Here is an 18,559-nt window from a genome sequence, read left to right on the forward strand (position 1 = left end):
AACGGCGAGACGGACCTATGGCCGTGCCTGGGGGGCTCCCGCAACGTCCCCCGCCCGCCGCTGCCCCCACTTCGGCCCACCTGCGACGCCGCGCCCCTCGAGCCACCCCTGCTCCGCGCCACCGACAGACCGGGTGCGTGCAGGCCCGCGCCACACCGGGGCCTCGGCGGAGGGCCAGGGTGGCCCTCCTCCGCGCAGCGGCGCCCCAGGCCTCCCATCCCCGCCCCCGACGGCGCCCTGAGTGGAGGCCCCGAGGCCCAGGGCGGTGAGCAGCCGCGAGTGGGCGACGAGGACCGGCTACGGGAGCTTTCCCCGGGGCCGGCAGAAGAGGAGCGCAAGAACGCGGGCCATCGCGGCTCCTAGCGGGCCAGCTACCAGCTCTCTCCCAGGGACCTATAAAAGCTACTTTGTTACAAGCACAGCCTCTGCCCCGCACGCCCGGCCCCAAGACCCCCGCTGGCAGCCTCCCTGAACCCCGCGAGCCGCTACTTCACTGCTGGGACCCGTTCTTGGGGGAACATGGGGGTCGAGGGATGAGCCGCCGAATCTGAACCCCTTACTTTGCCCACCATGGGCTGCTTTCATCTAGTGAAGCTCTCCAGTTTCTGGGCCCCCACGCGTCACCTATAGCTGGCCTCAATCCGGACCCTGGGCCCCTGCAACCTCACAGGTCACCTACCCCGGCTGCCTAGTCTGCGGTCCCTGGGAAAGGCAGCCAGTGTCTCCCAGGCAAGGGTCTGAGTCCCCAGGGGCCCCTCCAGATCCCCATAGGAGTGTTTTTTCACACCAGGCCCCACCCTGCCCAGGCTCAGCTCCTCTCTGGGGCTTCAGAGCACCAGGGCCCTGAGCTCCCCAACGGTGCCACGGTGGGAGCTATACAGCAGGCAGAGCATCGCAGAGGCCTGTGGTGGCTGAGGCCCAAGGACTCAGGCTGTGGGCAACAGGTGCGTGGGCGTGCAGGAAGGCGCCCTGAGGGGTGTGCCAAGCCAGCATGTCCCCACGTTCCTTGTGGCCCCAACCTCGAGGCTGCTGGGAGAAACCCGCTACCACCAAGCATCCTGGACCAGCCATAATCCCCTCTCCACACCCACCATCCCACACCGACCCCAGTCCAGACCCACCCCTATGCCCACGGCAGCTGGCACGGCTCCTCCTGCACTGCCTTTCACATACCCCGCCCTCCCCTTTCCCATCAGTCATCACCAAGTCACATGCCCTCCCCCTGCCTGCCCAACCTCACTCGTGACCCCAGTGGGCTCCACCACAGGTGGGAGGGGCTGCTGGGACCCTTGTTCTGCTCTGCATTGGAGTGCGGGTAGGACCTAAGGAGCAATGGGGCTTGTCTTCCCCTCCCCCATTGCCCCTCCCACTCCTTTCCCAGGGGAGCAAGGGCCAGAGCAAGCTAGAGGGCAGCTGAGCCACTGGCCAGTCCACGGAGATGTGCAGTCAGTCAGGGAGTCAGGGAGAGAAGAGCCAAATGAAACCTGGGGCTGAGAGGTAGAGACAGTCCTCCCGGGTCACAGAGCCAGTGAGGGCCCAGGCCAGGACCAAGCTGCCCTGTCACTTACAGCTCACCCACGCATCCCCACCACTGCACTCCCTCCTCGTCCTGCTGCTGTGGCCACGAGTGTAGGGTCCCCAGGCCAGAAGCACGCTTGTCACCGTGTGACAAGCCCACCCAGGGTGTCTGATGGGCTCTCCATGAGGCATCAAGCTCAGCACTGCCACTTCCGCAACCCAGTGGCCAGCTCTGCACCCCCAGGCTGGGGAGGGTGAAAACTAGTCTCCATCAGGGAGAGGTGGCCCCCTGGGTGGGCAGAGCGCACCCACATCAGAATCTTCAGGGTCTGTACCAGTCTTTCCTTACTGGGGTGAAGGTCACTGCACAGCCATGTCACTGCAGGCTCAGCCCCTGGTCGCCCCTGAGGGGCCTCGATGTACCCCGTGTCTCAGCCTCCAGGCCTCTTCTGCCCCTTCCTCACATCCTGCCCACAGGGCCTTCGCCCACGCTGTCCTGGGGCTCATGACTTGGCCCATGGTAGAACAGTGCTGCCCCCTGGATGTTCCAGCTCTCCTCCAGCAGGACTGATCCCCAGCCGGTCAAGGCAGTATCTGCAGAGATGACCCAACACTCGAGGGGAAGCTTGCCTGAGGCCTCCACCCTGAGTGGGTGCAGTGGCCCCCAGGGACCATGGTGGGGTGAGACGCGCATGTCCTTACTGGGCCCCCATCCCCAGGCAACCCTAAACCCTGGACTGTCTGTAGCTCTTGGGCCCCTGGTACCCGGAGAACCTGGGTGACAATAAGTGAAGTTATCTTGCTGCTCGTTCATCCCCAGAGGTGATGGCCACACCCTTGCCCCCCTCTGGATCCTCCTGCAGTCCCTGGCAGGAATATGTTTCCACTAAAGAGCCCACAGGACTCAGAGGACCCCCTTCAAACCCCTCTTCCTGCAATGTGTCTCCAAATAGAGGGGTTGGAACAGCCATGGCCCAAATAAATGTCTCTGGAAAGACTCCTCTCCATGGAGCATGGCCACTTATTGGGAAGTGGAGCCCTGAAAACCACTGCAGAGCCAGAGCTCAGCCCAGTTGCAGAGGAGAGGCCATGGTGCTGAAACCATGGTGGGGACTGAGGGGAGTGATGGCCCCAGTTCCAGGTCAGGGCCCTTGAATGGCCAGACTTAGCATCATGGACCTATCTGATTGGTGAGGGGGCAGGCAGGGGCCACCTGCCCTTGGACAGCCCCCTGAAGCTGCCTTAGGACTGGGGCCGAGGGAGGGCAGACATCCGGTTCTGTCTAGGACAGGTTCCCTCCCTATGCCCACTGTGGGTGGGTGTGTCTGCTTGGGAGGGTGTCCCACACTGTCTGAGTCCAGATCTCAGGGAAGGAGGGGGTGGGCGGTCAGGGGCCTTTTCAAACAAGGTGAGGTGCTGTGGCTGGGTGGGACGCTGCTGTGGCCGGAAGCACTTCTGGGAACAGAGGATGGCCTCTGGGCCCTTATCTGAGGCTGCACACACACCCTGGAGCCTGACCAGGGAGGAGCTAAGCAGCTGGAGAGCCTCTCTGGTTGCGGTTGGGGAGTTCCCAGGGGGGAGCAGCAAGGGGCTGGAGCTGGCCTGGGCAGAATCTAATCTTCGGGTCATTCTTGGGCTTGGTGACCTATACCTGTGCCCATTCCAGCACACTGGGCTGAGCAGGAGGGGGTGGGAGCCCCTCAACACACCAGCCCCCTCCGTCCCCCACATATCAGCACTCTTGAGTCTCCTGTGCCTCCCGCTGCCCTGAGCTCTGCCTCCCAGGCCCACCCAGGGCCTCCCTCCTCCCAACCTGGACTTGCTCAAGCCTCCCCTGGGCACACCCGGCCCTGAGCAACCCACCTGAGCCTCCTGCCTCCCCTTAACCGAGCCCCTCCACACCCCTTCCTGCTCTAGGATTTCAGCTGGGGCGCCTCAGTTCAACTCAGGTCCAGCCTGCTATCAGCTCCCAGGAGGCTGCCAGGGAGGGATGTGAGTCCAGGAGTGGGGAGAACAGGGAGTGAGCGGAGGGAGCTGGGGTGACCAGTAGTGGGCAGGCCTGGTGGGGCAGAGGCACTCTGTAGGGAGGAGGGGAGCGTGGAGGGTGGCCCAGTCCAGTGGCAGGGGCTCCCTGAGTCGTCCTCGCCACCCACCCCCCCGCAAGCCTGGCCTCCCTCTTCCAGGCCCTGCACTGAGCTGGGCAAATCCCCCTGTCCCCTTCCCGCTGCAGAGCAGGAATCCCCCACTCGCTCCACATCACCCCACCACCTGGCGTCACCTCCCCGCCCACGGGCTGACTTTCCGGGCACTCCTCCCACGCCGGCTGGCTGCCCGTGAGGACTTTCCGCGCTGAGTCAGCGGAACATGCTCCCGCCTGCGAGGCTGTCTAGGACCTGACTCCTGGCCTCAGCAGGGGGCTGAACCAGGGTGGGGACCCCTTCCTCACAGGTGGGGGAGGGGCAGTCAAGGGACCCAGGTGACAGCGATGAGGAGGGCCTTCCTGGAGGCGGGTGGGCGAGGGTTGGTGGGGGACAGGAGATCTAGCTTGAGGGCAGAGGAGGAGCCTATGGGTGTGGCAGCTGGTTGGCTCCCTGGGCCCCCAGAGCTAGGACCCCAGGGGCAGGCAGGGAGAAGCGGCTGAGGGGGTTGTTCTCCCCCTGTGAGTGGTCATAAGCCGGCCATGCCCCTCCTTCCAGGCGGAAGCAGGCTGTGCCCCACAAGGGGTGGAATGCAGGGCATAGAGCCCCTCTCCCCTCCACTTCCTGCTCTGAGCTGGGCCCACCTGCACCCCTGGAACTAGGTGGGGGTGGGGACTAGTGAATCAAGGGGCTCTCCTGGCCGCGTGCAGGTGGGTGGGGAGGGCTCGGTGAGCAGGGGAGAGGGGGACAGTGCAAGAACACTTGGGGCCACAGACAGCAGGGGGGCCAGGTGTACTGACACCTGGAGAGGGCCGCTGCCAAGACCAGTCTCCACTGGCCCGCCAGCCACGCCCTGGATGCCATGGAGACCTTATCAGACTCCCCAGGTATCATGCTGTCAAGAGGCTGAAAAACACTGCTCGCCTCCACTGGCCAAGACCCCAGGACAGTGCCCCAAGAGCGAGGGCCCTGTGAGGTGGTGGAGGCCAACAGGAGGGCTTGGGACAGAGGGCTAGAACCAGGCCATTCTGAGGCTGCCCACATCCACCAGGAAGTGTGGGCAGAAACTTACCTTGCCCCAGATTGGGGCCCAATGACCCAAGGGCAGGTACCCCACAAGGACCAGCAAAACGTGAAGCCAGCCTGGAACCAGAGTCTGGAGCACCCATGGCACAGAGACCCACACACACCAAGGACCCGGCTGCCCGAGCAACTGCCTGGCCAACCATCGGAGACTGAGTTTGGACAGGGCAGCCAAGAGGCACAGAGGGCAGGGTCCAGCAAAACTTGCGCCGAGGACTGTAACGGTCCTGCTTCAGCCCCACCCCCACTCCCACCTCGGCTAGGAAGGGACTGTGAGCATTGGTGGGGGAAAATCCAGAACCTGTCCCTTCTCCCCCAGCACACATCCACTTAGGTCACTGGACAAGCTTTTATTGAGTGCTGCCTGTAGCCAGGTCCTTAGCCTCCTGTCCTGGGAACCAGGGGCCCACAGATGCGGCCCCAGTGGGGCAGCAAGAGAGGGAGGCAGCCACTGTGCATCTGGGTCTTCCACGGGATCCAGCCACAGCTGCTGCCTCTTTGGCATGATCCAGGGCACCAGTCACTGTCACCATCCCCCACCTGCTTCCACCATCGAGGGGAGCAGGGCCGGGCCCAGAGCTGGGGCCCCACCGCGGGGCCCAGAGCCCTTGCTCCTGAGGGCCAGCCTAGGCCAGCTCCAGGGAGAGCCAGGCATGGGCCCTCCGCACTTCACACCCACAGGTCCTCCTGGTGGCCCTTGTTTTCTGACAGCCGCTCGCCCCGCTCCTCCTCAGGGAACTGGCAACTGCAGGTGTCCTCGGGCGGGGGTGGCGGGGCCTCCAGGAGCTGGGTCTCTGCAGAGGGGCTGCGATCAGCAGGCAGGCAGGGGACCCCCCCCTGCCCAAGGCACAACTGACCTGGGGGCCACACTCTTTGCCTCCTCAGCTGACAGATGTGCAGGCTCAGCTGGGTCACGGTCAGGGCCAGGATGCAGGCAGCCAGGGCAAGGATGACGATGGTCAGCAGGCTGGGTGGTTCAGTGGGCGGCAGCCCCAGGCTGCACACAGCATTGTGCGTCTTGTTCCCGGGGAACAGGGTGGGAAATCCAAGCTGGACGCAGCTGGGACACATGGACAGAGCCCTCGGTCAGCCCTCGGCGACCAAGCACTCCTCCGCACTGCTGCAGTCCTCTGAGCTGCTGGGGGTCACTGCACCAGAAAGGACAGCAGAGGCCCCGCCTTCAAGCCTGCCTGGACCTCCCGGCCACCAGCAGGCCCCACCAGCACTCACTCTGCCCAAGGTTTGCAGCGGCCCTCATGGCCCCCAGAGAAGGTCCCCACGGCACAGTCAACACACTCAAAGCCGAATTTGAAGTTGCCTGGAGACAGACAAACATACACTGGCTGCAGGGGTGACTGGGGTGGGATCCTGCTGGTGTCCAGTTCCCCAGCAGAAGGACTCCCCTGCCAACTCATCCACTTGACAGGAGCCTCTGGTGCCCACAGGACCTGGGCCTGGGATAAATCAGGTCCCCAATGTGCCCCTTTCTGGGGCAGGCTGTGACTCAGGGCTGAGTGGAGGGTCCCTGAAGGGATATGGAGGAGGGGAGGGACCTGCTTGGATGGAGCCGGGCGGGGGGTGGGGGTTGGGTAGAAGCCTGGCAAGAGCCAGGCTGGGCCTTCACTTGCTCCAGGAGGCTGGGGGGCAGGAGGCTGGTGAGGGCCCTGGAGATTGGGGTAAGGCTGTGCACCAGTCACCCCTAGGCTCCCCTGCCCCAAAAACCTCACACAGTCCCCTGCCGCCCTCACTCCCCCAGCCCCCACGTGCTCAGGCAGGCCCCACTCCCCAGGTAAAGAGCCCCCTAAGAGGATGAGATGCTCCTTCCAGAAAAGGGGCTGAACTCCAGACTGGGCTCCACATGGAGCATCAGGGTGGGTATAGGACCTGGACATAGTCTGAGCCAGGGCCTAAGAGCCAGACAGTCCTGGACACCCCTCTGTTCCTCACAACTGGCCCTGAGGGCATCATCTCTGGACAAAAACACCTAGGCCAAGAGAGCCACGCACACAGTGGGTGCTGTGCCTCCAGAGAGGGCTGAGATGCCAGAACAAGAGAACCGCCTGCCTGCCCGGGTTCCATAGGACCCCACACTGGCGCCCATCTGCCCAGAGGGTGTCCATACCCCCACTTGCAAGCATTCTTCCACACCAGCTGCTATGAGCTCTGGCTGGGCCCTGTCAATGCCCCTGGCCTGCACAGGCCACCCCCATCGACCACTTACCTTCAGGTTGCACTCCCTGGCCAGGAGGACAGGAGTGGTACTTGCAGCTCTTACACTGTGGGTCTCCACAGTGGAACTCGGGTTGGATACACTGACAGTCCGGCTCAGGACAGGTCCCCTCATCTGGGCAGGGAACAAGCAGCTCTCTCAGAAGCTGGGGGGAGCCCCCTCCCCAGGGCACCCCCTGTTAACCCCCAGGGAAATGGGGGGCAGGGCAGGGTTACCTCAGCTGGGCAGAGTACTGTCTGGGAACCAGGACCCTGGCTTTGTCCAGCTGTGCCCCTCCTTCCTGGGTACCCAGCTCCTTCACCCACCTGGCCTGGCTGCAAACCCCATTGCCCTGAAGCTGCTCTCACCCAGGGTGACCATGACTCAGTGTGACCCGGAGCCATCCCAATGGACAAGGGAGTCGCCTGGGAGATCTACTCCCTGCCCGCTTTCCATCCTGCATGGCCCTCAGCTGCCAGGACCCTCCAGGCAGCCTGCCCATCCCTCCGACTGCTGTCCACAGTGCCCATGACACTGAGACCTGAACTCTAAGAGCCCCTTACCACCCCCCAGGTCCTGGCAGGGTGACACCCTGGGTGTTTTCCCCAGGGATATTTGTCCCCAAACTGACCCATTCCACTTTTCTCCCACCCAGATATGCAGGTCCGAGGCAGGCAGCTGGCAGAAAGAGGGGTGCAAACCCAAACTGAGCCTGAGTGATGGCCATGGGCTCACTACCCATTCAGAAGGAACAGGGACAGCCCTCCTCCACACTGGGACCCCTGACCTGTCTTGGGGAAGGTTCCCACACTCCCTGCCCCTGCCCCACCTCCCGGCCATCATCCCCCAACCCCCAGTCCCCAATCCCCAAGCCACTTCTGCCTCCGCCGCCGCCGGGTTGCTCTGGGATCAGGGCTTTGGACCCAGAAAGCTTGCCCTGAGCACAGGGAGGCGCGCCGCGCTGCCGCCCTCCGCGCAGGGGCTCCCGCCTGCCTTACCTGGGGCGCAGCGGCAGCAGCGTGCCTGTGTCCCCGTCCCATGCAGAACTTGGCCAGGGCTGCATCTCAGATCGCCGAGGGGGCGCTGGCCCAGGCCCAGTGCGCAGAGCAGCGCGACACCGCACAGGGTCACTCGCGCGCCCCTCGCCCCCATGGCGTCCCCCTGGCCGCGCGCCCTGCCGTTTTAGGAAGCAGGCCCCTCCCAGACACGCCCAGATCCCGCCCCGCGGGCCGCTCCGCCTCGGCCACGCCCCAAAGAGGCCAGAGGAACTGTTCCCATGCGTGACCCCCGAGACCCTGCGACTCAAAATCCAAGGCGTGGGTGGAGGTTTGGGGCAATGAGACTGCTCTGGAAACTTCAGCGGCGAGGACGCGTCATCATTCGTCTGTCCAGAGCACAGGAGGACCCACTGGATGTGAACTACAGACTCTGGGTTAGAATGAAGTGTCAGTGCAGGTTTGTCTTTTGTAACAAATACACTGTCCTCAGGGTTATTGAATTTTGCAGTAAGGAGTTCATGATCTGAGCCACAGTCAGCTCCCCCTCTTGAGCTTGCTCCTTGGAAGAAAAGCTATGACAAACCTAGACAGCATATTAAAAAGCAGAGACATTACTTTGCCAACAAAGGTCCATCTTAGCCCCCAAAACTATGGTTTTTACAGTAGTCATGTATGGATGTGAGAGTTGGACCATAAAGAAAGCTGAGCACTGAAGAATTGATGCTTTTGAACTGTGGTGTTGCAGAAGACTCCTGAGAGTTCCTTGGACTGCAAGGAGATCAAATGAGTCCATCCTAAAGGAAATCAGTCCTGAATATTCACTGGAAGGACTGATGCTGAAGCTGAAGCTCCAGTACTTTGACCACCTGATGTGAAGAGCTGATTCATTGGAAAAGACACTGATGCTGGGAAAGATTGAAGGCAGGAGAAGGGGATAGAGGATGAGATTGTTGGATGGCATCACCAATCATGGACATGAGTTTGAGCAAGCTCCAGGAGTTGGTGATGGACAGGGAAGCCAGGCGTGCTGCAGTCCACAGGGTCACAAAAAGTCGGACATAACTGAGCGACTGAAGAGGGGGTATTGATGGGGGGAAGGTTCCCCCTCACTTATTGAGAACCTAAAACTGCTATAAAAAATACTTTTTTTAAAAAAATTCAAGGGATGGGAATTCCCTGGAAGTCCAGTTAATAGGACTCAGTGCTTTCACTGCCTTAGGCAGGGTTAGGGTTAGGGTTCAATCTCTGATCAGGGAACTATGATCCCACAAGTTGTGTGCAACCAAAAAAAGAAAGAAGAGCAGCTATCATCGTAGGCCACAGAGCAACTGACCACAGAGGACAAGACACCCAGTAGACCCATGTGTGAAGGTGACCTTGGGGGATTCCTAAGTGATCATGCCCTTTGGCCCAGGAATTCTTTTCCGGAAACTAAATGTGACCTAAATGTGTGTGCCTTGTCAGGGGAAACACCACTCGTACCCCCAGCCACATCACAAGGAGGGTGGGCGGGGGTGGTCAGAAATATTTTCTATGTAAAACCTGCAGCCACCAGGCCTGAAAGAACTGGAGTGTGGGTTGGTGCTGGATGTGGGGTGGCAGACAGTATCCTGAGTCATTGGGGGTGGGGCACACCCCCAACAAGGATTGCTTCCTCACTGTGCCCCTTGGCTCCTGGCTGACTCCCTCTCCACCTCCAGCTTCCCCAAGGGGGCCCTGTGAGGCCCCTCCAACACCCAGAGCAGGTGGGATGAAATCCCTCATCCTCTGAAGCCTCCAGGCCAGGGATCCCACAACCTCCCAGAAGTCCTGGGTTGCCAGCACTGAGCAGCCTCAGAACCTATTCAGGGGTCAGAAGAGTCTCTGCTTTCTGAGGATTAGAACAAGCCCCCCACTTCGGGAAATTAGGACAAGACTTCCCCACCCCCCCCCACCCCCCACTCCCCACACCCCACCCCACCCCCACCCCCCACCCCTCAGCTTGGCCAAGTGGATCTGGCCAGGCTCCAGACATCACACATACTGGAGGCTACAGCTGTGCTGACACCTGAGAGGAGGAGCCAGCAAGGAGAAACCAGTCACTGGCTGAACCCTGCAGAGGGAGGAAGGGCCGTCCAGGCTGCAGCCCTGACAGCCCTGCAGACTTCAACCCAGCTCTCCCCACTGGAATCCCATCAGCCCGTGGGGATGTGCTGGCCCCTGATGGAGCGCTTGAGCTTGTGAGGCTGAGAACTCAGCCTCCAGAAACACCAAGTGAACCCCTGAAGTCGGGAGGAAGGGCTGTCCAGGCTGCAGCTCGCTGTGAGACTCTCCCTTGTCTCTATGAACCTTAATTTCTTCACCATAGTTTCTGGGGCCCTGCTTCCTTCAGGAAGCCTCCCCAGATTGCTTGGCCTTCCAGTGGAAGCTTGATACAGGGGAAATGGGCAGAGATCCCTGGGAATGCTGTAGGGTGGGCAATGGGGGTCCCAGGAGTGTGATTTTGGTGGCACCCACAGGTATGTTGAGGGCCATGACCTGGTGATCAGGGCAGACCTGTGAAACTTGGTTTGAGAATGACGGGGTTTGTGACTCAAGTCCCAGGATGTGCAAGGCCCTCCTCAGAGAAGCAACTGGGCCCTGCAGAAAAGGGAGGGTCTCTGCGGGGGCTGTGGCTCTGGTTGCTAGAGGGCAAGGTGAGGCCCCTAGGACTGGCCCTCTCTGAGGACCCCCAGATTGCAGCTCAACTCCTAGATTGGAGGAGGCTTTGAGCCATCGCTGGACCCCAGGGCAAGGTGCGGAGTGGAGAACTGGACCTTCTGCCACTGCTCACTTTAAAGACCTGAACAGTCACGTCTGTACCAGGTTGGCATCACCCCAATTCTGGTAAAAGCCCAAGAAAAAAATGATAAATCCCCTAAAATGATGCTTGTCCAACCAGGTCCTCTCTATTGGCCCTTCTGGAAGCTGACCAGCAGGCAGGCGCCAGGGGGTAGCTGTCTGTGCAAAGGGAACTGCCACCTGCAGCAGCAGGAAACCAGAGGGAGGGTCGTGTGTGACAAGAGGCAAGAGTGACATCAGGGGTGGGGACCTGCGTCGTCTTCTGGTCCCCAAGGCTCCGGAAGGCTCCTCCTACGCGGCCGCAAACTGCGGAGTTTCTGTGACCTGGCACTGCGGGGGAGATCTCTATCTGCCAGCTGTATTTTCCAATACTTTTTGAGCAGCTCATCACATTTTTCATCACTTGTCTCAGCTCACACAAGTGATGCTCACTCAAGGGGCAGAGGGTCCCACATGGGGTCCAGGTGTTAATCAGGAGGGCTGAGGGGGGAGGATGGGGAGCCAGGTAGGGGACCTAGAGCAGGGAGGGCCCAGTGTGGGCATATCAGGGGGGTGTCTGTGGGCCAGGGGGCAGCTCAGCAGGGTTTAGGAGGCTTGGCAGCAGAGACAGGAGTGGAGAGTGTGCTTAGCGGCAGCATCAAAGTAAACTAAAAGTGATCAACCTCCGTCCGTCCATCTGTCAGCTGTTCAGAGGTGGAGCTGCCATGCAAGGGGTCAGGTAGGGGGCTCATGGCTGAGGAAGCAGGTGGGAGGTTTGGGGAGGAAGCCCTTTCCCATGACCTTCGACCTTCCAGGCCCTAAGACCCTGGGCTCTCCCCTAGAACCCTCCGGCTTGTTCCGTAGCCTCTCTGCACAGTCTCTGCGCTGCCCAGGGACCACAGGCCCCTGACCGGTGGTGCCAATTTGTTGCCCGTTCCAAGGGCACAGGGTGTGTGCGTTCACTGCTGCATCCTGAGAGCCTTCCAAGAACACATGATGGTCCCATTGTCCATTTCCCCAGGAGGCCACCAGGGGTCAGAGGTTTGAGGAGAGATGGATGGGCCTCCAGGGCAGCTCTGGGGAAAAAGCCAGCCCAAGAAACTAGGGGTAGAGGGCAGGACGGCAGCCTGACACATGTGGCAGGAGGATCTTCAACTGCTGTAGGACCCTCTTGGTGCAGCGATGTCTGGGTCCTGGCCACCCGGCAGGGAAAGGTATGAGAGCAAGCCAGGCGCTCATTTGCCAAGTGCACCAGGCGAGGTCTCGGGCTCTTGCCCAGATTTTCTCTGCTCCTCCACACCCCCAACAGCAGCTAGGTAGTCTTTTATTTCGGTTCATTGTAGCTCTGCAATCTGTCTGAACACTCGGGGTGCAAATGTCTATGGGCTGTGGAGAGTTTCCATACTGACCTGGGTTCCCTGAGCTGTTTAACCTGCACACCTCAAGTGAGCCCTTGGCCACTCGCCCCAAGTCCACACCTCTGCCCAAGCCAGGGCCGTCCCCAGTGCTGACCAGCAGGACTGTCTGACCATGCGGGTTTTACAGCCCATTCTGCTGTCCATGGACACAGGTTTCCCACCTGGGAACCTTTTCACATAATGGTGCCTGTTCTGTTCCCGCCCAGGGTAGATGAAGGATCAGCCCTGTCAGAAGACTCCAGTTTCCCTGAGGGCATGGAGCTGGTCTCAGGGGGACTCAGGGGCCCTGCAGGTGTCATGGGGGTCATAGGATCACCATACACTTGGGTCTAGCAGGGCATGGGGTTTGAGAAGAAACAGACACTTGTGCCTTCTCCTGGGAGGAGCCCCAGCAACCCGAGGGGTGGCCCTAGATGACCTTTGGGGCCAGGGCCTCAGAGTTCCCATCAGTACTCAGCCCCTGCCAGCCCCTCCCAAGTGGCCTAGGCAAGGTCCCTGGGTTAGGGTCTCGCGTGGCTGACAGGTGCAGCACTGACTCCCCAGGGCACTTATTTTGGCTCCCCCACCGCCTACAGGTGCTGGGATGTGCCCAGGGAACAGGACAGCAGCCCTGGGATCTGTGAGGGATCCAGGGGAGCCCCTGCCCACCCCCCAGCCCCAGGCAGCCCAGTCAGAGGCCCACATCTGCCAACGTCATTTATTGGGGGCCCACCCTGGGCGGGGAGTATGCACAGCATACGTAGCAGAGCCCAGGGCCAGCCCAGGAGCACCTAAAACGGCACAGGGCAGGGGTCAGGGCGCCACGTGCAGGGGTGACACGGGGGCAGCCTGCACCTGGGGGCCCCCACTGCCCCTCTGGGGCCCCAGCCTGGGGAGGGGTCACCGGCTCCCACTCCAGCAGACGTTGCTCAGATCTTGGCCAGGCTGGAGTTGGCATCAGTGTGCTCCTCTTGGATAGGGGTCCGGAAGCTGTTTCCCCCTAGGGAAGAGGTACGGGCGAGAGGTGGGAGGTGGGCAGGGGTCCCAATCCTTGGGAGGCCATCTGGTCTGGGGCCCACCACAAGCACTCACCTGGGGGCTTGGGGGTGTTGGTCAGCAGCCTCCAGGCCCTGTGGTGGAGGAGCAGGGCCAGTGTGGCAGCCACAGGGGCAAGGAGGCCCAGGCCCAAGCCAAGGCCCAGGACAGCGGACAGCTCAGGGGCTACAAGGAGGCAGGGCCTGCTGGGTGAGGTCCCTCAGAGGAAGGGACCCACCATAGGGAGAGCCCCACCAAGTCCAGAGGGAGTCTCTACTCCCATCCTCCTCACCCATCCCACTCCCCATTTGGGTTGCAGGGAGGGCCCTGCTGGGGCAAGACCAGGTCCCCTTACCCTTGGGGGTCTCTGTGTGGGGCATGGATGGCCCCTGTGAGGCCCTAGACCAGGAGGTGGTGGGCTTCGCAGTAGTGGATTGGACTGGGGGGCCCTGGGTCTCCCACGGTGGTGTGGCCGGGGGGCTCCTGTCCTCACAGATGGCGTCCGAGCTGCTATTGGCCGCCCGCAGTGTTCGCTTTCCTAACAAGGTGCAGCTGAGGGGCCAAGGGTGTTGATCAAGCCAGAGTCCCCCTCCTCCTCCCCCGTCAGTGGGATGGGCCCAGAACTGGGGCAGTACCAGGGAGATGTGGGAAGCAATAGTGGTCCACACTGGTCACTCAGGCAGCATCAGAGTCCAGGCCAAAGGCAGCAAGGAGAGGAGCCATGGACTCTGCCGGGGCCTCCTGCGCTTACCCTGCTCCCACCTGCACCTTCCTCTCCCAAACCCTGCCTACTCTTCCTGCTTGCACCAGCTCAGCCCGACCAGGACAGGAACCTCTCCAATGTGAGTGAGTGAGGCTCTCACACTCCCAGGGCCTCGGCTGGGGTCTCACAGACTCCCTACTATGACCCAGCAGGAAGGCCAGTGGGAGGCTGGGCCAGGGCCGAGCAGGGGTCGTGGTGGGGGCAGGGCCATCGCAGGGTGGGGCGGGGCAAGGGCCATGGGGAGTCAGGCCCAGGAGCTCCCAGCCAGCAGCTTCCTACTCCCAGACCTGACCCGGCTCCCAGACCCGGCTCCCAGACCCCAGGCCACCCAAGCCCTCCGGCCACAGGGACACTCACTTGGTCCAGGGCTGGCAGGCCTGGTCATTGCCCGGGGAGAAGTGTCCTGGTGGGCACGGGGCACAGTCTGCAACAGAGTCAGCAGGCTCTGCCCATCTGCCAGCCCTGGGATGCCCAGAGGCTCACTCCCCAGGTTCTCCAAGAGCCCCTCCCCACCTGCCTGCCACCCATGGGTCCTGACCTGGAAGACCCCCACCCCCATCTTGGTGTGATCTGCTGGGGAAGGGGCATTCAGCTGAGGCTGGGGTGGGGGCTCTGGGAGGAGCAGTGACAGCGTGTGAGGGACATGCTCCTTCCACATGGCTCCCAAGGCCCCCCTCACCAACTCCACGCTTGTAGCCGTAGCTGTCCTGGGGCTGGCTGCCCGGCCTGCAGCCACAGACCGTGTCTCTGGTTGGTGTGCATCTCTGCTTGGGTTCACTCCCGCTTCCTGGGGGTTGGGTGGGTGGGTGCAGTCAGTGGGGAGGCCAGAGCTGCAGAGCAGGCTGAGGATGGGGCCAAGGGTCCATAGCCACCTTCCTGGCCAGCAGCCCCTCACGGCTGGGCAGCTTCTGGTTCTCTCTCACCGCGCACGCCACATCCCTCCTGGTCACACGGCCCCAGGGGTCACCCGTGGCAGCTCTGACCACCCTTCCAACACCCCTCCAGTCTGCTCAGGACCCTCCGAAGCCCTTGACTCTGGGTCTCACCCCACCCCCCTCAGAGCCACGTGGCCCTGGCCCCCTAGGAAGGGGAGGTGCCCTGTGGGTCGTTTCAGCTGGCTGTGGGGCCCCGGGGGGCAGGGCAGGCCCCCGCCACGGTCGAGTCTTGACGTGGGTGCCAGGCACCCGTGGTGCTCACTCTGGCTGCACTGGGTGCAGGGCTTGCAGGGCTCGTAGTTGACAGCCTCATTGTAGTAGCCGGGCTTACACGGGCGGCACACTGTGTCCCGGTCATGGGTACAGCGGCTTTCCATCCCATAACCTGCTGAGGGAGGCCGGGGTCAGAGCCCTGCACAGCCCGGCGATCCCCCAGGAGCCCCACCCGGCTTCTGGCTGGCCCGTCATCCCAGGTGTGGCTCCAGATCACCCATTAACCCAACTACACTTGCCTCACGACACCTGCAGCGCGTGACCCCATCTGCAGGTTCCCGCCGCCCCATCCGTGTCCTCCAATCCTATCTCCTGGTCCTAGGTCCCTGCAGGCACCTCTCCCCCACTCCATGTCCAGGCCACTCACCTGGCTGGCACTCTTTGCAGCACCTGTTGCCACTGGGGTAGGTGTCCCCAGGACAGCGGGCCTGGGCTGCAGCACCCAGCACGAGCCCGAGGAGCAGGAGCACTGAGCCCGGCACCCTGGGCGGCTGGGTCCCCACGCACATTCTCAGCTCCTCTCAGCTTCGAGGCTCTGGGAGTCTGGGGTTTTTCCTTGCAGGAAGTGGCTATAAGAGCTGCGGGGGAGGGGTGGGGAGGGCGAGGAGGGGACTAGGAGGGCCCCAGGAAGCGCTGGAAGGTAGCTAGTCTGGGAAGCCCACTCCCAGCCTTCTTTTCTGGCCCTGGGGCCCCGACCCCGCAACAATACCCACAGGCCCCAGCTCAGCCCAGCCAGCAGCTGTGGTGTGTAGACCCAGGGCCCGAGGGGGACCTGCAGCTCCCCCAGCCCTGCCAGGCCCAGGCCAGTTCTCCAGTCCAGCTGGTCTGCACCAACACAGGACACTCTCACTCCTGTCTCACGGTAAAGTGGAGCCGGAGCCCTTTCGGCCAGGCATCTTGGCTGCCCCCCTGCCCTGCCTGGCCTAGCCAAGCTGCCCGGACCAGAATGGTCTTGGGATGCCTTCACCTGGCTTGCTGCTTCTAGACTCCCACTTTCTCTGCAGGGCCGAACCCTCAGGAGAAATGGGGGGGGGGGGGCGGGTCACAGCCCCACTGATGCCAATTCTCACCCTCCACTTCGCCAAAGGGTGCCCAGAGTCCGTGGGTGAGCCAGGGCAGCACATGGGGTCAGGCATCAACTATGGGGGAGGGGAGGTGGTACTGGGGGCTCTGGAGCATGGTCACCGGCCCAAGGGTCCAAAAGTAGCCCAGACCAATGCCAGCAGTTCTGATGGACTGGGCCCCTCCTGACCAGTACCCACAGTGAGCGCCAACATGGGCACGGGTGTGCAGGCGTGTGCAGGTGGGGGAGAGCAGCTGCATGTCCCTGAGCACAGCAGGCGTCAGGGGCTGAATTCACAGGCCACAACCCGCACATGGAAGCCCGACCCTCATGAGGCTTATACTGGAAGAAGGGGCTTCTTAGGGGGCAAGGATGGCGTGGTGGGGACACAGGTGGGCTTGTGTCCATGTAAGAGAAGGTCAGAGCACAGACATGCACAAAGGACGACCACATGAGGACACAGAGAACACAGCTGGCTACACGGCAACACTGGCCGTGCCCACACCTGGGTCTCTGATGTCCAGCCTCCAGGACTGGAAGAGGATAAGCTGCCCACGCAGACCCAACACATGCTGCTGGTCAAGCACTGCCGGGTGTCCTAGGCGTGATGTGTGCCTGGGAGTGTGTGTCAACCACGCGTGGCACGCATGTGTGGTGCTAGCCCCACGTGCCCGGACGTGTGTGTGCTGCCCTCGTGAACCCCTGGGCTTGTGTCTGGAAGGGGTGGCCCATGAGGACAGACCCTCTGCTCTGCCCCCTGGCTGGACAAGCGCTGCCTGTCCCAACACTCTGGAGGCCATGCCAGGCTCTCCCTGACCCCACAGCCACCTGGGTTCGGGGGGGGGGGGGGTGGACAGGAAAGACAAGCCCCGGGGCCCTCGGGACAGCAGGACGGCCAGTATGCCGTCACTGTGGGGTGTGAGCGGAGATGAGCACAGACACGCATGCACACATGTGCACATGCTTCCTCCCACACAGAGCTCTCATCCTGGTGCCCCACGGCAGAGGCCTTTCGTGTCTTCGGTGCCTTTAAAATCTGAACCAAGAGACAGGATTCTCTGCTTAACGGTTAACCTGACGCTCCAGGCGGGGAGCCTCCCGCAGGGGCTGGAAATCCCCCTCCTCCTGGTGGTGACGGGCACAGGTAAGAAGTTCCCTCCCCACCTGCAGGAAATTCCACCAGCTGGCTCTGCCCGCAGGGGCCACCGCAGGTCGCTGGCCCAGCCTCCAGAGAGGGAGGGTCCACAGGGGAGGGGCAGAGCACCCAGGCAGCCTGCTATACACGCGTGTGTGTGCAAGTATTGTACCCCTCTCCCACTGAAGGTGAGAAAAACATTTTTAAGACAAACTATAGCTTCTGAGATGGCAATAACTCAGGGCCTGGCAGCACCCTACTCCTTACAGGACCACCCCGCCCTCTGCCCAAGGCCCTGACACCTGCCGCACACGGGGTCCACATGTGGCAGCCCATGGACCTAGCTGATTGACATCTCTGTCCCAGCTAAGTTACACCTGCTGGCGGCTGCCCGCCCACACGCTCAGCCCCAGCCACCGCCATGGGCCCCGCACTCTGTCTCAGTTCTGAAAACATTCTTTCCTCTTGTTTGTCTGGAAACCAGCTCGGTCGCCGCGCCCTGCTCCTCTGGGGCAGCCCCTCCCCACACTGCTCGGAAGCAGGTCACATGGGCAGCTCAGGCTGGCCCAAATGCCCACCTGGCCGGAGCCCCCACCCCAGCCGAGGCCCACGCACACCATCTGGCCAGGTGAGCCATCCACTGAGGCCCCATGGGCTCAGGCCTCCGACGGTGCCCGGCAGGGGCCAGCTGGGAGGCCGCGAGCTTGGTGGTTGACCCTCCCTCAGTCATCTGACCCCCAGTGTGTCACCTCCTCCACCCCACACGGCAGCCACGCACCGCACCACGCATGGCAGAACCTGGGAAGGGGCCAGTAGAGGACCTGTTGCCTCATCTCCCCCACTGCAGGCTCCCAACTCCCCAGCCTCACCACAGCCCCCTGAGCTGCTCCTCCCCATCCCCCGCAGTAAGCCCCAGGCCAGGACTCCTGTGCTTTCCAAACTCTGTGAGTGCCCCTAGTTCTCCACCCCCATCCCTGGGAGCGCTCATCCTCAGAGCCCCCCTCCATCCTGAAGTCCCACTTCCTCCTGGTCCCTCCCAGGTGGCCTCACCCAGGCCTGGACTCTTGCTCCTGACTTTAAATTGGCAGCTGAGGCCCCACCAGATCACAGGTGAACGTCAACGCTAGGAAGCCCCGGGTTTTAACCAAACCGCCCACCGCAAAGCTTCAAGGGGAAGCCGCATGGCCACAAACGTCCAAAGTAATCATCTACG

At 62.2% G+C, this 18,559-nt stretch overlaps 2 protein-coding genes across 4 annotated transcripts; both read right to left on the reverse strand.

Annotated features, from left to right (window-relative positions):
* Nucleotides 1-5,074: 5,074 nt before the first annotated feature.
* On the reverse strand, nt 5,075-8,100 carry TNFRSF18 (TNF receptor superfamily member 18). Its single transcript, XM_070474114.1, has 5 exons — nt 7,947-8,100; nt 6,961-7,083; nt 5,970-6,057; nt 5,597-5,799; nt 5,075-5,533 (listed from the first exon to the last, which is right to left on the reverse strand). The coding sequence occupies exons 1-5, from the start codon at nt 8,098-8,100 to the stop codon at nt 5,409-5,411; spliced, it is 693 nt and encodes a 230-aa protein (XP_070330215.1). The 3' UTR covers nt 5,075-5,408.
* A 4,746-nt stretch (nt 8,101-12,846) lies between these two features.
* TNFRSF4 (TNF receptor superfamily member 4) lies at nt 12,847-18,202 on the reverse strand. Of its 3 annotated transcripts, none has more exons than XM_070474115.1 (7): nt 15,516-18,199; nt 15,138-15,263; nt 14,620-14,727; nt 14,298-14,364; nt 13,533-13,729; nt 13,235-13,363; nt 12,847-13,142 (listed from the first exon to the last, which is right to left on the reverse strand). In XM_070474115.1, the coding sequence occupies exons 1-7, from the start codon at nt 15,655-15,657 to the stop codon at nt 13,072-13,074; spliced, it is 840 nt and encodes a 279-aa protein (XP_070330216.1). In that variant the 5' UTR covers nt 15,658-18,199; the 3' UTR covers nt 12,847-13,071. The 3 variants fall into 3 exon arrangements, with proteins under 3 accessions (XP_070330216.1, XP_020729437.1, XP_070330217.1); XM_020873778.2 differs by having other exon boundaries at nt 15,138-15,260; nt 15,516-18,197; XM_070474116.1 differs by lacking the exon at nt 14,620-14,727 and having other exon boundaries at nt 15,516-18,202.
* Nucleotides 18,203-18,559: the final 357 nt, after the last annotated feature.

The sequence above is a fragment of the Odocoileus virginianus genome, chromosome 11 (genome assembly GCF_023699985.2).
Source record: "Odocoileus virginianus isolate 20LAN1187 ecotype Illinois chromosome 11, Ovbor_1.2, whole genome shotgun sequence".
NCBI lineage: Eukaryota > Metazoa > Chordata > Mammalia > Artiodactyla > Cervidae > Odocoileus > Odocoileus virginianus.

Coding starts and splice junctions, on each gene's coding strand:
- TNFRSF18 (XM_070474114.1), bottom strand. CDS start 8,100: ATGGGGGCGAGGGGCGCGCGAGTGACCCTGTGCGGTGTCGCGCTGCTC. Junction 6,058..6,960: donor CCAGGGAGTGCAACCTGAAG/GTAAGTGGTCGA, acceptor GTCTGTCTCCAG/GCAACTTCAAATTCGGCTTT. Junction 5,534..5,596: donor GCAAAGAGTGTGGCCCCCAG/GTCAGTTGTGCC, acceptor GCCCCTCTGCAG/AGACCCAGCTCCTGGAGGCC.
- TNFRSF4 (XM_070474115.1), bottom strand. CDS start 15,657: ATGTGCGTGGGGACCCAGCCGCCCAGGGTGCCGGGCTCAGTGCTCCTG. Junction 14,728..15,137: donor CTGCACCCAGTGCAGCCAGA/GTGAGCACCACG, acceptor CCCAACCCCCAG/GAAGCGGGAGTGAACCCAAG. Junction 13,143..13,234: donor CAACACCCCCAAGCCCCCAG/GTGAGTGCTTGT, acceptor CCTCTTCCCTAG/GGGGAAACAGCTTCCGGACC.